The sequence below is a fragment of the Coturnix japonica genome, chromosome 9 (genome assembly GCF_054131305.1).
Source record: "Coturnix japonica strain WE chromosome 9, WE-NBRP24, whole genome shotgun sequence".
Classification (NCBI taxonomy): Eukaryota; Metazoa; Chordata; class Aves; order Galliformes; family Phasianidae; genus Coturnix; species Coturnix japonica.
Genome location: NC_140671.1, coordinates 19,205,042 through 19,221,822, shown reverse-complemented (window position 1 = coordinate 19,221,822; position 16,781 = coordinate 19,205,042). Strand labels below are relative to the sequence as shown.

Below are 16,781 nucleotides of genomic sequence, written 5' to 3'. Positions count from 1 at the left end.
GAAGTAGAGAGTGAAGAAAAGTGATCCAGGGATTAAACTGCCAATTTAGGACTTGCAAAAATTCAACTTCTTGCTTTCCCAGACTGCTTTTATGAGCTAATTCATTTGACACAGACTCTCAGATGTACTTAGAGCTCCACCTCACATTTAATCTTCAGGCACCTCAGGCTATAACCTGGCTGTGACTTGTTCCAGGTTCCATAGAGTTCACACAGCAGAAGGTGTACGAGTGAGAGAAAGCCGTGGGTAGACTACAGATGAATGTTGAAGGCACAGTCAGATGGGGTAACAGCAGTTAACCTGTTGCCAGTACTGGAACCTGCATTAAAGACAGAAATGTTCTTGAACAAAGCACTTGGTTGTCACCAGTGTAAAGTAGTTTTCTTTTCTTACACTGCCCCAGAATCACTGTATGACCTTGAACAGTTTCCCCATTTCTTCTTCTTGTCTGCCAAGTAGGAGAGTTAATTATCTGGAGCACTATTTGTTTTCTTTCAAGAATTAGCACTTATTTTTTCTATTTATTTTCTGTTTTGTTGTTGTTGTTGTTTTTCCTGACAAACAAACAATGACAACAACAAAAACATACTGACAATTCCCACTACTTTTGTTCTTTGCCCTCTGGACCTTCTTTATGGCTCATCTACGTTGGTTTTGCTTTCTATTTTTGTCCATCTTTTATTCCTGATTCAGCCACTTTTCACAGTTATGCCCCACATAAATGTATGCATTGGTCCCAGTGATACCCAAGAAGTGATCTGGCAAAACTGGACCTTCTGGTACCATGTACTACCTTCCATCTCAGGAAGCAATGCAAAAGAGGTGCACCAGCATCCAGCAAGTATGGAAGCATTCCATACCCAACCACTACTGCTCTGTGTGAGTGTGCAGTCTCTGGGGGAGGGTGATGAGAATATATCCCCATCTTTATGCTTACTTTGGTTGGCTATCTATGCTATCTGAATAAGTAGAACTTGACAACCAGTTTTACCATTTGCTAAATCCTCAGTTCTCTTACAAACAGGCCTTTCAGGCCTCTTTCTGCTCTCTGATCTGCTTTCCTCCATCCCTTGAACAATCTAGCCTGTAGCATCTTTAGCCAGGGAAAGAGTCCGTTTGAATGACAAATCAATAACCCATCTTGTGACGAAACAAAGAAGTTTGCTCAGTCCCAGCTGAATCAGAGCATCAGCTAAATTCAGCAGATTTTCAGGGAGGGTTGACAGCAAGCTGGGCCTTGTTTCCTCACCTAGTAGCCAAAGTACTGAGGAAAGCGAGGATGGGCATTCATAACGAAGCACACCTCTCCAACAGTGAGATGGGGATTGAGGTTTCCATTAGTTTTCCTCTTGTTATCATTCCTCCACATCAGCATCCACTGACCTCAACCACCCCTCCCTCTTTCTCATCCTTTTATCTCTCCAGTCCTTTTATCTTCTGTCTTTAACTCAACCCCTCTCATCTTTCTAGAAATTCAAGCTACCCAATTTTTTTTCTCCATCTTCAGCCTTTTCTGCTTGCTTAATCCCTTTGAAATCTTTTGGCCCAAATTTCTATCCCCTAAACTTTGTCTGTTTAGAATGTCATACCTACTGCTTAGGGATCTCTGGGCCATGAGAAAAACTGGCTTGTTCCCTACTGTCCTCATCTCAATAGCTGGTTCCCCATTGTGCATCAGCATGTTTTCTTTCACAGGGGTTTAAAGGACACTATCTTTTGGGGCTGGCCCAGGCTAAAATTTCATCTGCAGGCACCAAATGTTTCATTCAGCTGTGTGGTTTGTCCTGTGCAGCCTCGAAGTAGTTTCTATTAGTATTCCAATGGAGAGCTCACTGATGGAATTAGTGGGAAACCAGACTGCCAATTTATTTATACCCAGCCTTAGGGCATAACCATTGTGCATGTGTAAAGCTGTTGAGATGCAGAGTATACTCTGCATGTGTGTGTGTATGTGTTGACTGGAAGTAAGTTTGCAGGGAAAAATATTGCCTCAAGGATTGAACAGTGCCCAAAAGTGACCGTACTGTGTGCCAAAGATCCCTTTTCTCTGAACGCAAGAGAAAAATGATGGCTCTGAAATCTGTTGTCTACTTGTGTTTATTAATATCTTTCAACTCCAGTTTAACTGCAGCTCTTGTTACCCTGGTGGAGAGAGAAAATTCTAATTTAACTTCTGGAGTCCTTCCACCTTCAATAATATCTGTGTTATGAAACTATCGCTGCCTTTGGCTTGTGGGGTTGTTTAAAGCATATGAGTAATGAATAACGAAGTTTTCCCATTACATTGTCTCTTAGCCTGTGATGTGTTTTTAGGTAAATTGAGAGACGTTGGAAGCATTTAGTTGTGAATATATAGTTGATGCATCAGTGCTGAATGCGAATGAACTCTTTTTCCGGTATAATTTCATCAACTTTCATTAGGAGAATTTTTATTGCCATTATCTTGGCCAAATGATAAATCACGGAATAGCTTTCTTATTTTTCCCCCTCCTTCCGTGTTTCCTATTACTGTGACACAGTGTCATTTAGGAGATGCAGATGAACACCTCACTGCCCTGTTATGATAAAAACAGTTTGGGCAGAGAACAAATGTACTGGTTTAACTAGACCAAGAGCTAATAGGTTGTGTTCATTTAATTCATCTGATTAGCCATGTTGAGTTCCTCTGGAATGTTTCTTCCCACCAAATCATATATACAGATACATCCAGATATTAGAGCATGGTGATGTCTCTTACCATACTGTCTGCTGTGGTATGAAAAAATGAGAAGAGATTAGCAAATAATGTCTAGTTCCATTATTCTTTATAACAGCCAGGAAACTATAAACCTGTTATCCTTTAACATTATGTCTTCAAAAGACATGCATGAGGGGGCCCAGGGGACCAGTGGGCATATTTGTATTGCGCAGCAATGTGTGTATTGAGCCAATGCTGATCCAGACTGGCACTTTCATGTTATGAAGAGCAGAAACTATGCAAAGATATGAGCTGATCATCAAAGAAGAATACCTTTGTTAGCATATCCATGAGGCTAAACTAATTAAGACTGATGATCTTGTCTGCAGCTTTCTGGTACAGTTTTCTGATTCAGATTTTGCTTAGATTTTGCTGGCTTGGAAGACTGCACTGCACTCCGCTTCTCATACAGATGCCTCCAGAGGAGGATGGAGCCATGTAGGATTGTGATGGGGAAAGATAGGGTCTCTGAGAGTTCAGGACATTGCAGAGGACCTGATGGCAGGTAGAACAGCTTCCTCCTGCATGGTAGTGGCAAACGGGTTATATATTGTCACTGTGAGTAGAAACAATCCAGCTTGACTGCTGTGGAGCTTCTTAACCAAAATCAAAAGTTCACCACTTCTCTTTCTTTATCTCTTGTAGAATTTCAAGAATTTCAAGCAAGGCAGGAGGGGCTGGTTTCTACCCAGAGCACCAGCTCTTGGCACTGCTGGCAGATATCATTAATGCTGTTAGTTTGATGCATCAGTTCTGTCAGCATCTTCACTTTAATGGTAGTCACCAATGCAGCTCCAGCTCCTGCCTCTGCTGAGAGCTGAGGAAGAAGAGGGAGAGCATTGTCTGAGTTGGAAAATAAAAGACTGCCTGTGTTTGAAGTGAATTAAATGTGTTAACTTGTAATGTTCTAGCTGAGGTTTCCAGCTGTTATTCCCGAGCTGTCTGTTCTCGAAGCAATATGGGTCCATCATAAAGCAGCTAACTTCAGAGCATGAGCACTTACTGTCTGAGGCTTCTCAGGTGTATTATACTTTTATTATTATTATTTCTCTGTTCATAGTTTCCTAAGGCCTCTTCATATCCTGAATAAAACCCTGGGGAATTGTAAGCCCACAGGCTGAGTTTTAGCACTGTCACTATTCGCATCTCCTGGATTGATAGGTATTTAGTGTGCTGCCTGGATCCTGGAAACAGGACCCTAAGATACACCCCAGGGAAAGCCCCAAGATGTTCCTTGTATTTTTTACCCCTGAGAGAATAATTCCTTTGCTGTGGAAGTGACTTATTTTTGCTCAGAAATGTCACCATTTCCACCTGCCAATTGTAACTGCCACACTAAAATGTCTTCTGAAGTAAAATAATGGAAGTGAGGAATCTATGTAGAGCTGCTAGGCCCTCGTTGTTTTGTATTAATGACCATTGGTTCCTCTAAGCCTCTTCATCTATTTTCTTCCCATTATTAATAATTACTATAGTTCATTGCACCTGGCTCTTACTTAGCAAAGCTTGCAGTGATTAGGATGGGAGAAGAAATGGTGTTAGAGATTTGCTGACTGCTTTAAAGATATTTAAGAGACTTTCTGAGAGCAGAAGTCAGATCTCCAGAGTCCTTTGTCTACGCCTGGCAGGGAGGCTCTGTTTTCTCATATTGTTTGTGTGCTCTTCTAGGCACGTCCTCTGCTTATCTAGCTGTCCAACCACTCAGTATATGTACAAGCTCAAAATAATGCATTATTTGTTCATTATTCATTATTATAATTACCTATTCATATTTATTCATATAGTTTGAGAAAACAAGCAGAATTTCAATGTGGTTACTATAGGAAAATGTGTTTGTTATCAGATAGGGCTGCTTTAATGTTAGATTTTATTTGTACATGCTGGACTTGCTGGAGTTGAAGTGAAGGCATTCGCCTTGTAAGACATTTTGTGGCCTCTAACAAACATGAACCAAAAAAAAGCATTACAAGGGAGCTGTAGATGGTCACTTGGGAAGCCTCTTTTTTCCATCCACCTCCATGCTGTTGGCTCCCAATTTCTCTCAGCTGTGCAGAAGATCCTAGAGAAATTATAAGTGCAACCTTACATAGGAAACATAAACAAATTAAAGAAGGCAAAACAAAACTAACTACTAAGAAACAGGAGACTGGAGCTCAGCCCCCTGTTATCAGTTACTGGTATATTATATATATATAATATATAATATATATAATATATGGGCTCTGTTACCTGTAAGATGTGCAGTAACAAACACCGAGTGAAGGGTCAAGAGCAGGCCATGCTGGTGTGGAGCACACACTGTGCTTGTGGCTGGTGCCAGGGCTGTGAGCACGGACTTATGGCAGTTGCTAAGGAAACAGTCTTGGAAATGGGATTGGAGTTCTTGTCAGAAGGTTGGCTGCAGAAATGGTTTGTGCTTCAAAAGCACACAGGGCTGATACTGACAAAGGCTGCAATTGTTCAGCAATTGATTCAACCCCTGGTGTGATAGCATTAAGGAGTAACACATGATGTGATCACTAAATGCCAAAGATGAGGGATTTTGCAGTTTCTTTGGGTTATTTTCGGTGACTCTTTTGTGGTTTTGGAGGTTTTTTTTGGTCTCTTGCCATCTCACTGCTTGTGAGAAACTACCAGTAATTACACCGGATTACTCCTATGTAGGCCCTTGATGTGTTACTTTTTTGTTGGGTCTTTATTTTTTTAAGTAGTGAAAAAGCATGCACAGACAATTCAAAGTCAGGGCTCTTCCATGTGAGGATCCACAGCTTGAAGGAGTCCTCTTGGAAAGGTGATGTTGATAATCCCAGTCCTGTTTTTGCATTTCTTTGCCTGCACGTCCCTACTAGAGACATAGGCTTTTAATACACTGAGAAATTCCTCAGAGCTATTTGTTATTTTGCAATTACTTTGTAATTGATTTTCTTAAAAAGCAATTCATAACTTGTTAAAGATGTTCCCTCCTTCCCCTCTTCACTGTTTTTTCTCTAATCTCTGCCACTGTCCAGTATTTACAGTCATAAAACCTATTTGTTTCCCATTGCTTAGGGAGATGACGCTTCTAGAGAGAGAAAAAAGATGAGACCTAATGATTTGTAAGAGTGTATTTAGTCAGATCCTCTTGGGGTATGAGTCTAATTTGTACAGTGACAACTTCAGTGTAAGTAACCAGAGCAGTTACACTACTTGCCTCTGTTGCCTCTGTAAAATAGAAGCTATTTTAGAATAGATCCTGTAGAACAAATGCTATCATTGAATTCATGATTGACTGTATGGGAACCTGAATGAGGTGATACTGTAATACTAAGAGCTGTCCTTCTGAAAAACAGTCTCCCAACACCTGCGCTTTGTACACTCAGCAATGAAACTTCCTCCTTTTTTCCACCAGGGCCTGCAGCTGGGAACTCAAGAGCTGGAGGAGATGGGAAGCAAGTTTTGCCTTGCTCTGCTCATTCTGCACCTCAGATCCTTGCCCTGCAGCAAGAAGGTGATGGCTCAGGCAGCGCTACTCCTAGATCTGGAGGAAGAGATAACAATAACAGACCGGGCACAAAGGTCAGTGACAGTTTCCTTACAAATTTCATTTTCCTCTCAAAATATTACTTGAGCATATGGATGGCACTGTCTCAGTGAATTCATCAACAGGAAACTGAAGTTTCAGGTGATACTCTGTCCACCTCAGATCTCCTCTGTGGAGTCAATCTCCTACAGGGAAGATGTTCTCTAGGTGAAGGACTTTGATGGTATGATTTAGAAACAGTATGCCTGATTCTGCAAGGATTCGCACAGTCATTCCTCTTTTCCTCACAGCATTGTATCCTACAGACATATGAAGCATAGGTTTGTGATTTTTGGTGCGTGTGATGAAGTCATTATCCAAACAACCATATGGGAGGTGTTTTTTCCTAATTGCAAAATTCATTTCTTAGCTTCCTGTGTTCAATGGGATGAATGCAAGTGAGGTTGCCTCATATGTGGGGAATTTGGCCTGGGTAAAGGTCAGAATATGGGATGCTTCAGCTGTGATGAAGCAGAAATGTATGTGCTCTTTCTAAACCATGCTATTCCTAGTTCTACATGCAAGCACTTACTCTTGCAATATTGTTTTTCCAAGACAAATGGAGGAAAAAATAACTGAGTGATGTGATATGATTTGAAGTTCCCAGTGGGTTTGTTATCAAAGAGTGCTTCCAGCTTCATCAATGAAAAGCCAATTTTTTTCTGTTGCAGAAATGCCCCCATAATTTACAGCAAACTTCCAGTCTTCCCCCTGCAGGAATACTTAACTGACATTCGCACCACCTGTTCCTCATGCCTGAAACCATTCTTACAAGCTTGTTCGTGGTTTTTAATGTTTATGGGGAACAATGAAAAAAAGAGAACTAAAATATAGAGACATTCCTTTTGTATAGCTGTGCTCACTTGTACATATGAACACATAAATGAAGCAATTAACATGTATCCTAAATGGTTTCAGTACTGGGGACAGCCATCCGAGAAATCGTTGGTGTCTCATTAGAGAGAGCTACTGAAGCCTGGCCAGGTGGATGAATTTGAGATATAAATCAGATTTTCCAATTCTGAATTAGAGCTGGAGGAGTTTTTGCATGAAAGTAACTTCAGGGAAGGAAAATATTGAACTCTGACTTGTCCCAGACACTGAAAATAAGTTGGTCATACCAACTCCATGAGCACTTTCTCTCATTTGTGTGGTTTTCCATTACCTTTTTCTTTGGTTGGTTTCATGTTAGTGAGCATTCATTTCATTTTTCCTGATGTTGTGTGGGCGATGAACCTTTACCAATATAGCAGCTCTCTAATGACAAATACTTTTAAAGAAGTTAAGAATTAAAGAAAAATCCCTTACCTTGTACAGCTCCCATGCCATTCCATATCTGTTTGTGGTGGTCAAAAGCAAAGCGCTCTGTCCCTTCAAGGTTCTGTGTCATCTGGGGATGGGATGTCACTGCTGAAGGCAGTGTGATGGTTACTTGTTCATTTTCACTCCAGTGGGTGGAATTGCAGATTTATGGAGTTCTGATGGGTTAGGTGCAATTAGTTGGCATTTGTAGTACAAGTAAACATTACATTGTTTGCTCCTGTCTAAAGATTTGCCATATTACAGGAGCTTTTTGCAAAAGATCAGGAAAAGGGAGATGTGGGGCCCAAGGGGCTTGGCTTGTAAGTGTATTCTATTTTATGATAAATAATTCATTGAAAAGGATTGTGCAGCTTATTGATTCTGATTCAGAAAATTAATATTTTGCTTCTGGGTTTCTTTGAGTCTCGCCAAGAGAACTGCATAATTTGATTTTAGAGGGAATAAGAGGCCTAAAGCAACCAAAGGAAGAATGCAGAATAAAGAGAGCACACTGCTATGGGCAGGAGAGCAGCTGTATCCAGGCCTCTCCCCCAGCTCAGACTTTGAAATAAAATAATGCATAGACTATGAAATAAAAAACTGATTATCCATCAGAACTGGAGGTTGCAGTGTGGGGTTCCACTCGGTCTAATCTTACTCTGTAAAGATGAAATCCAGTCTTTCTCCATTTAGGTAGCACAGGGAGCTCAGCAGAGTCTTTCTGCTTACTGGTGGTGTGTCACTACATCAATGGTAATTATAGTCTACTTTTGCCAAGACTAGAGCTGTCTTTCATGGTTTAAGGAGCAGGAAGTGTTTATAGCTTAGAACCAGTGCTGTTGTCTTCTGTAGTTACCACAAAAAACACTTGAACACTTTCTATGCTTTCCTCTTGTGAGGATGGAAATAACCCAAATTATTTTTGTACCTTTGCCAAAGCAGAGTTGAACTCGGGGCCTGCAGGTGCTACACAGGAGCGACCTAAATGGTTACACTGTGGGATGTCTTTCTTGTGTGCTTTACACTGTGAGCAGAGGTGGTTTAAACACCTTGCAGGCAATCCCTTTTCCAGACCTCTGTACTGTGTAATGAATAGTGGGTGTTTAAGTGGGAGCCAATGGGTCTGACTGCAGCTTAAGTTTGTTTTTGGTAGAGCGTGTTGCAGAAGACTGTCTTGACTGACTTTCTCACCTAGAGAAAGATACACATATGGATGTTTCCTATCAGAGCAGGATTAACAGTGTCAGAAGAAAACGATGACTGTCACTCGACCTTGATGAAAATACGATCTTTATTTAGTTGATAAGGTTCTATTTTGCAGAAAACATGCTGAAATTGCTCTGACCACTCCAGCTGTGATCAGTGAGATTAATTGCACAGTGCTTATGTTCAATACATCTATCTAATTTTCTAAATGTGCATTTCTGAGTGCCCGTCTCTATAGTACTCCGGGTGACAGGTCAAACCATGGAAAGAGAAGTTAATCCAGTACTGGACAGATCTGACTTCCAGGTGATATGTCTCATGGCAAAGGTACATAGATCACAAGCCAGAGGTCTTTTATGTTACGAAACTCCTACGGTTCATGTTCTGCGTTTGTGTCTTTTTTTTTGTCATGGTGTCTGGTGTGCGTGGCATTGACTTGGCATCTCAGCATCTCCCTCCAACAGCGAACATTTTCACCTGTCAACGTTTATAACTGGATGTGTCTTTTAATTTTCCTCTTAGAGCTCTCTCTGCTCAGGGCATTTTGCAGCCTTACTTTTCCGCTACTGCTGTGAGGAGGATGAAGGAGCAGGCTGGACACTGGCTACTTCTCTAGAATAAACTATTTGCTCTGTCAGAGTCAGTGAGCGGTAGATCGAAGCAAGGTAATAGCTACTGGGGAAATGACTGGTCTAATGGAGGCATCTTGTGTGAATGGGGGATTTCTCCCACCTGATTTCATAGTGTTCAGTGTACAGTCTCCAGTGAGCCGAAGAAAGGTGTGCTAAACCTTTAGTGGTCCTAACAAAATGTATTTTGGAACACAGGCAAGAATTCCTTCTTGACCTCAGTCTAGCACATACAGTATATGAAGTCATTCAGGAGCGATAACTGTGTAGTAAGTTCCCAGCAGAGGCAGGGTAACAAAGTAGCTATATCTGAAAATAAGCAAAAAGGGAGTTGAATTTTTGTCTCTGGGGCTACATTACTAATAGAACAGTAGAGTATTTCCCCCAGAACCTGGAAATCCTTGGAGAACATGAAATTCACATAACAACTCTTCATCTCTGGTTCTCTAAGGGCAGCTGTCTTAAAGACCAACAGGTAACTACTGAGATTATTGCCATGAGATGCAGTGAGATCATAGGATTCTGGATTACCTGAAAGTGCTTGACTGTGTGGAAATAGTTTAACTCTGAAATCTCTACAGTACACTGCAAGTTCCTTACTCAGATATTCTCTCTCCACAAAAACCTCCTATTTACTTCCTACTCAATGCTCTACTCAATGCTGTACCTTTCTAAAACTGGGGAAAGTCTAGTAAGGGGACTTTTGTTTTAGCTCTGTTTAAATGGTATGTAAATGATGTGCTAGCAGAGTCCTGGAACCAGTACTCAAAAGGTTGTTGGTACCTAATATATTGCTTCCCATGATTATTAGTTGAAGACAAAAACAAGTGATTCTTTAAATGTTTCCAAAAAGAATATCATCCAGAGAACATCCTGCAAACTTCAGAAGCATAGATGCATCTGGGGATGGAACAAACTCTTGATCATCCTAATACAATTCTCATAACTGCCTGTCTAGTGGTTAAATTGTTCAAGGTATCAGCCAGCTTTTAGTTAGCATCCTGTGCCCCTGGGGCATTTCTCCTTAACTCTCACACTTGTTTAGGTGCCGTCACCCTCATATTGCACAAGACCTACTAAAGAACTTAGTAATTTGTGGGTTTTTCTTTTCAGAAACTTTTTATAGGTGTTTTTCTGCATCAAAAGGCTATTCCTCTACCAGCAGGCCAGTTTTAAGGACCATTCTGCCAAGTCAAATGTCAAATATGTGGAGGGTTAACTGCATTTTGCAGCCATCTTCTGAAAAACAAGGTAATGTATCAGTTGATTGTAGAGGCATTTTACTCTCTTATCTCACAAAGATACAGTGCTGTAGATGTTGGCTTCACAACTCTGCTTTTGCTCAAGAAGAGCCACTAATTCTTGTATTTCCAGCCATGTCTTGCAGTCAGTTCAGGCATTCGGAAGCTGTCTTCTGGGAAAACAAAATGACAGCATGTACTTCAGACATCATGTTTTTTGATAATAAGTTTCATGCCTCATTTGCTATGAAACAATTGGGTTTTAAGTCAGTGCTGCCCAGGTAACTTCACATTTTTCATGACCACAAAGAGGATGAGAAGTGACTGCTCACTAAGAGCAGGTTTCAGAAAGCATTACCTTGTTAAGGGTGTTTTCCCCTTTTTCCTCATGTTTTGAACGGATGGCACTTCTGTTCATTCTCTTTTTGCATTTGTGCCTTTGAGTGTTTTGCAAACACTGCAGCAGTTGTAGCCCTTTGTTTGGGAGGTGTTTCTTACATACTGAGGCAGACCCTTGCAAAGTCATTAAGTGTTTTCTGCTGACTCAGATATTATTCATCTCTTGTGTTTCTTTATCATTTCTTATGTTTCTTGAACAGAGATAAATTTCTCTCCTCCCCAGATGGTAAATATACCTTACTGTGATATTAATCAGAAGCAGAATGTTTAATCACTACCATGGCCCTTTGTCCAGGTGCAATCTATTCATCTTCCATACAGTGAGCAGTTAAAATGGTCAGTGAGTGGATGGCAAATCCAATAATATACAAGAAGGATTTGTAGATCATTTGGAACTGTGCTTGCTCTTCTCCTATACTTCATTGATGCACCATCACAATCCTAGATAGTATTGAACTGTTGGATTTCCCATCTCTTCTCTGTAATGCATCCTCGCCTGATTATGGCTGTGCAAGCAATTCTGCTCATCTTTTCAGCTATGTGGCCAAAATGCCATTCAGATCAAAATAGAGTGAAGCAGACCCAAAGGTGGGAAGTTCAAAGAGCAAAAGAACAAAGAAGGAACGAGGCGTGTTGGTTTCAATTCATGCATCTTTAACACATATTTAAACAGCAGAATTACGACATGATAGTTCTGTGCAGTGATGGCAAATGGCTCCCTTGCTTCCTGGTTTGTGTCTTCCTCTGCTTACAGGTGAATGTGGGTTTCATTTGTTGTTACAGTTTTTTGTTTGTTCGTTTAAATTATATGAACTGGAACTAATTTTGGCTGAAGTGTTTGAGTGCAAGACAGTGCTTCACCCTCCCAAATGCCCCATCTCCTCATGGTTCCAACAGGCTGAGTACCTGATCCACTGGGGCAGTCTGTACGGTTGGACTCTGGGGAGTCCTCTGACACATGCATGGAGATGAAAGGGCTCTTTCATCATTTTGTGAATCTAATTCCCTGGAAAACATCAGCAGGAATCATCTGGTAGTTTTGATTCAGATTTCTGTTTGATTGAACGTTCATTTTTCTTTAAGTAAAGATTTGGAACATTTTTAACCTTGATCATCTGTAGACATTAAATATCTTGGGGCAGCTTTCAGAAGGAGAGGTTATTTATTGATTCCATTTTTTAGCTTGGTCACAGGTTATGTAGCTGTTAGAGGAATTTGAAGTTTCTACTGCTTTGTGAACATCTATGAATGTGTTATTCCTGTGTTTGGATGCCTGAGCAAAAAGGGCATGGTGATGGTGATAGCTTATTAGGTAAATCCAAGTTTCGTGTTTGCCATACTGTGTCATGTTAGTGGTGTAGAACATGGAGCAAAAGGAGCTGCTAATGTATTTCATATAACTCTTCAAGGGCACCGCCTAACTTTTAACAGTAAAGGAGTGTGTCAGCTATGAGAGCAGCTGCAGAGTTCTGGGGTAGACTCACATTACTGTAAGGAGTCAGAATCAGTTTATGACTACCAGGAGGTATTGCTTAAATACATATATACTCTACAGTGCTCTTTCATACAGATGCTGCAAAAGGGGAGTATCTTCTTTCTGTCCAGGGTCTGACGTAAAACCTTGATGTGCCTGCTCATGAGAGGAAACACCTCCAACTTTGGATTTAGATCTATTACTGGATTCAGATTTTACTCTCAGTACATATATATTGATAATTGTGTTTTGTAAATAAGAACATGAACTTTCTTCCATCCCTCCCTCCCTTCATCCTTCTCATCCAGCACTCTTCAGCGTCTCTCCTTTGTTAGTGTGAGAATACAAGCCCAATGAATTCTGTGGAGGTTCAGCCGAGCAATGCAGTCTATAATTAATGTATTTGGTATTCAGAAGGCTTTTATGTAGCTGTGCACAGGTGAGCCACTGTAATTCAGCAACTTTTCATTAACACTTTCTGGAGCTGTCCCTGTTTTCTTCCTATTGATTTTTATTATTATTATGAAATAACCTTGGGAGCCACACAGATCTTGTTGACTGTTACCAAATACCAGTCCAAGCCTATCTCAGGCTGGGAACAATTATTCATGCTTACTTCAGAGGTAATTCATTTATCATTTAATAGCTAATAATAGCAATTTAAACAGCAGTAGGAAGGGATGAGATGAAAAGAGCAAATGGCAGAAAAAGGAATCACAGAAGGACTGCATGCTATCATATCGAAGGTTATTCAAATTACTGTACACGTACAGATCTGACTGGAGTACCGATAATGAACTTGTATATATCCAGCAGAACAAATGGGCTCTGCATTGCCCTTTCTGTGAGGCACATTGCTACTGCCTGGTATTAGACATTTTCGTATTGATTAGGAGCATCTGTATTTCTGTGGTACAGTCCTTTTCCCTTAAAATCGTACTTGAAATGTGGAAGTCATTGGGTCCCTTCACATGCTGGGATAAAAATTTACTTCTAAAGCAATCAACATTAATTTATGAAGTTATGAAATATCTCCCAAAAGACTGGATTATGAGGGATATGCACTTCCGTCTGAGGTGATCTTTATAGACCAGGATAGTGCTGACACTGGAACGGGATAGAGTCTTTCCTAGAAGTCACAAAGGATAATGAGAGGATTGATATGTTTAGACTTACAGTCATTTTGAATGCAGCCAGATGCGACAATTTTGGGTTGACCATGGATCAGGTGTTTAAGAGGCAGTGTTAGGACACTCCATATAACATTATTGCAGAGCTAGGTGGTGAAGGCTTTACCACACATCAGTCCTGCACAGCATTGATGGCGGCAGGGTTACGTGTGCTGCTACTGTTTAAAACATTAGTGTTTAAAATGGATGTCTTCTGTCGTGGGCAAAATATGATAGAAGGAGCTGCATCCTCAGTGAAACCATCAGTGGGATCCACGTTTTCCTCAGGTCAGAATTTTATATGTATTTAAGTTTCTCAGGCAATAAGAGCAAAGGAAAGCATTGTGGTTCTGATACAGTGATGCTCATCAGCACACTGTGTCCCCATCTCTCTGTTCTTTCTCTGCAGAGGGAACACATGAGATTTGTGCTTTCGAGGCAAACAGCTTATTGCAGGTTTTGGTCTGATGCCCAGCCTGCAAATGAGAGTCTGACCAGGCCACTTGTACTGTGGTGACAGTATACAGCTGCTATCTAGGAGCATATCAAAAATCTTAGCAAGACAAATGAGAGACTGAACAGTTATAGGGATAGAAAAAGACAGATAAATTCATAATTAAAGCTGTCGAGTTGCAGTAAAAGGAACATTTAACTTGGAACGAAAGTGGGTGGGCGAACAAAGTGTCGTATTTGGAGGTGAAAGTTGGCACTTGAACAGCATTTTTAAAGTACTCCAAAGCCACCTCCACTGACATCTCAGCTCTATTGTATATTCTGTCAGAGGCTCTGGCTGTGCAGTGTATTGTGGCTGTGACTCATGCGCAGCCCCTGCTGCTTGCTGCCATATGAGATATTAGAGAGACAGACATGGCAGGAGTATTGTGTGAGACTGAGGTAAATACGTGCAGGTTGGTGTTTTTAGACCCAGCACACACATGTACATGGACATATATGCATAGAGGCATAAACATGTAAGCCAGCTGCTGTAGCCTGTGGCGATTCATTATATCGTCTCAGAAACAGTGGGGGTTTATTAAGATGTATAAGCTAAATGAGATATTAGCAGGAAGAATTTGTGAGAATTTGGCTGGAGCTGGGCCTGCAAAGATGTGATGATAAGATCATGTGATGTTAATACTTCATACGGATCTTCACAGAGGGTTGGAACTTGATGATCCTTGAGGTCCCTTTCAACCTGAGTATGGTTCTGTGAATACTTAACACCTGAAGAACACACACACACAAAAATAAAGCCTAAAATCTCAAATCCAATTCCCATGAATACTGGGGGAGTTCACTCACAAGATGAAGACCTGTGCCATTTTGGCCACGGCCAGTCTGTAGATAACAGTAGTTCAGGCTGAGCAAAGACAACATGCCAAGCACTGGCCACCACCAGAGCAGGAAGGAGAAGCAGGGTCTGTACACTGTAAGAGGATAGAAGAAAAAACAGCTGTTTCCAGCTATTAGAGCGTGTTCTTTCCATGTTTCTCCCCTGATGCAGTCGGAGTCCCTTGCTGAATATGTCTCTCAATCCTGCATCCATTTCTTCTTGGTAAAACTTGTGTTTTTCGGATGGATGTGAAGCTAATTTCTGGAAGGATGAGTTTCATTTTTAAAGTAACAGAAGCAGGCTTTGTGTGGTTACGCTTTCAAGTACATCCTTAACCATTTAAAAGTGCATTACCAGCAGTGTTATTTATGGTATCTTATTACCTGTTAAACTATAATGGCTTCCTATTAAGCATTAACAATTAGTTACTACCTTAAATCCCTCTTTCAAAAAAGAGTTAGAGGAATTGGAGCTTGGAGGGAGAGTAAGCAATGGAAGAAACTAAATTCAAGAAGAGCTATCAGGGCAGTATCATTAGAAATAAGGAATAAAGGGAGGAATAGAAAGCATCTATTCCTGTCTATTCTGTCTATTCCTGTGTAATCTGTTTGTTCTGTCTGGGCTGCTCAACAAGTTTTTACATTACACTGTGTACTTCAGAATTGTTTCTGAAGATGCCATTCTACAGTATCTTCCATAAAGCATCAGCATCTCATTAAAAGATAAAAGTCCAAGGTATTCAAATAGCAAGCAAACTCCCAGTATCAAACAACAAAACAGTGTTTGATCTCCTTTGAACTGCAGGGGGCAGCCAAGAATTTGGGTATTGCTACCTGGATTTGTCTTGTCAGGCTTTCCATCGCATTAATACTTATTTTTCATTGTAACACACAACCTGTATTTTCATCTGTGAAGATGTGAATCATGAGACAGGATCCATTGTACGATGTTCAGCCAGTCAGGAGTCCTTCCTGACAGTGCCCAGCATTAGAGATTTCAGAGAGATGCAAGAAATTGCCATCGTGGACAATTACAAACTATTCCCACCATATGGGGGAATGCCTTTCTATCTTCAGACAGTTATTTATTTATACTTGGAAATGTGAGAAATTATAGCCTTTCCAAGTAATTATAATAACAATAATCCTTTCTAATGAAATGTTCCAATGTTCTTATTTTCTGTACGAGTGGTTAATGCTTTTTGAGTCTATCAGTTGAGTTTCATAGATCAGCTGTGTGTTGCTCAGAAAATGTTTCCTCTCTTCAGCTGCGCTTTCACCTTTGCAAATGCATTTTTGTCCTCTGCTGTAAGAGAGAATAATTGGGAGTGCCCAAATTGCCAGTTATTTTGTAAACAATGATTGTCTCTCTTGTGCATCTGGTCACGAAAGACACTCATATTTTTTAGCCTTCCTATTGCTCTAATGACTTTAATCACCTTCTCTGGAACCGTCCTTATTTATCTACTCAGACATACAATCTGATTTTTGGGTGGTCCAGTATGGACTCAGTAATCTCTATGGGTCCCTTCCAAATTGGGTTGTTCTGTGATTCTATGTGTTATCCTTTAACATGTAGGAAGACAGGAATTCAGGATGGCTTCGATAGAGAAAGCAGAGCATTTCTTAAAATAAGTTTTGTAATATTTTCCATCCTGTTGTCTGTAGGCCTTGCAGTTTATTGTTTTCAGGAAGGATGGAGGTTCCTGGATTAATCAGCCTTATCATCACCT

At 40.6% G+C, this 16,781-nt stretch overlaps 1 protein-coding gene and 1 long non-coding RNA gene across 2 annotated transcripts in view; one reads left to right on the top strand and one right to left on the bottom strand.

The window, feature by feature from the left end:
- LOC146759746 (cytosolic carboxypeptidase 4-like) overlaps positions 1-16,781 on the top strand; it is a 94,556-nt gene that overhangs the window by 64,865 nt on the left and 12,910 nt on the right. Inside the window, exon 5 of the mRNA XM_085509642.1 lies at positions 6,126-6,292. Coding sequence (XP_085365768.1) covers positions 6,126-6,292 — 167 coding nt within the window. The remainder of the gene's footprint in view (positions 1-6,125; positions 6,293-16,781) is intronic.
- Positions 2,189-5,156, bottom strand: LOC146759747 (uncharacterized). Its single transcript, XR_014932034.1, has 3 exons — positions 4,967-5,156; positions 4,705-4,796; positions 2,189-3,554 (listed from the first exon to the last, which is right to left on the bottom strand). It is a non-coding gene; the product is annotated as an uncharacterized LOC146759747 (long non-coding RNA).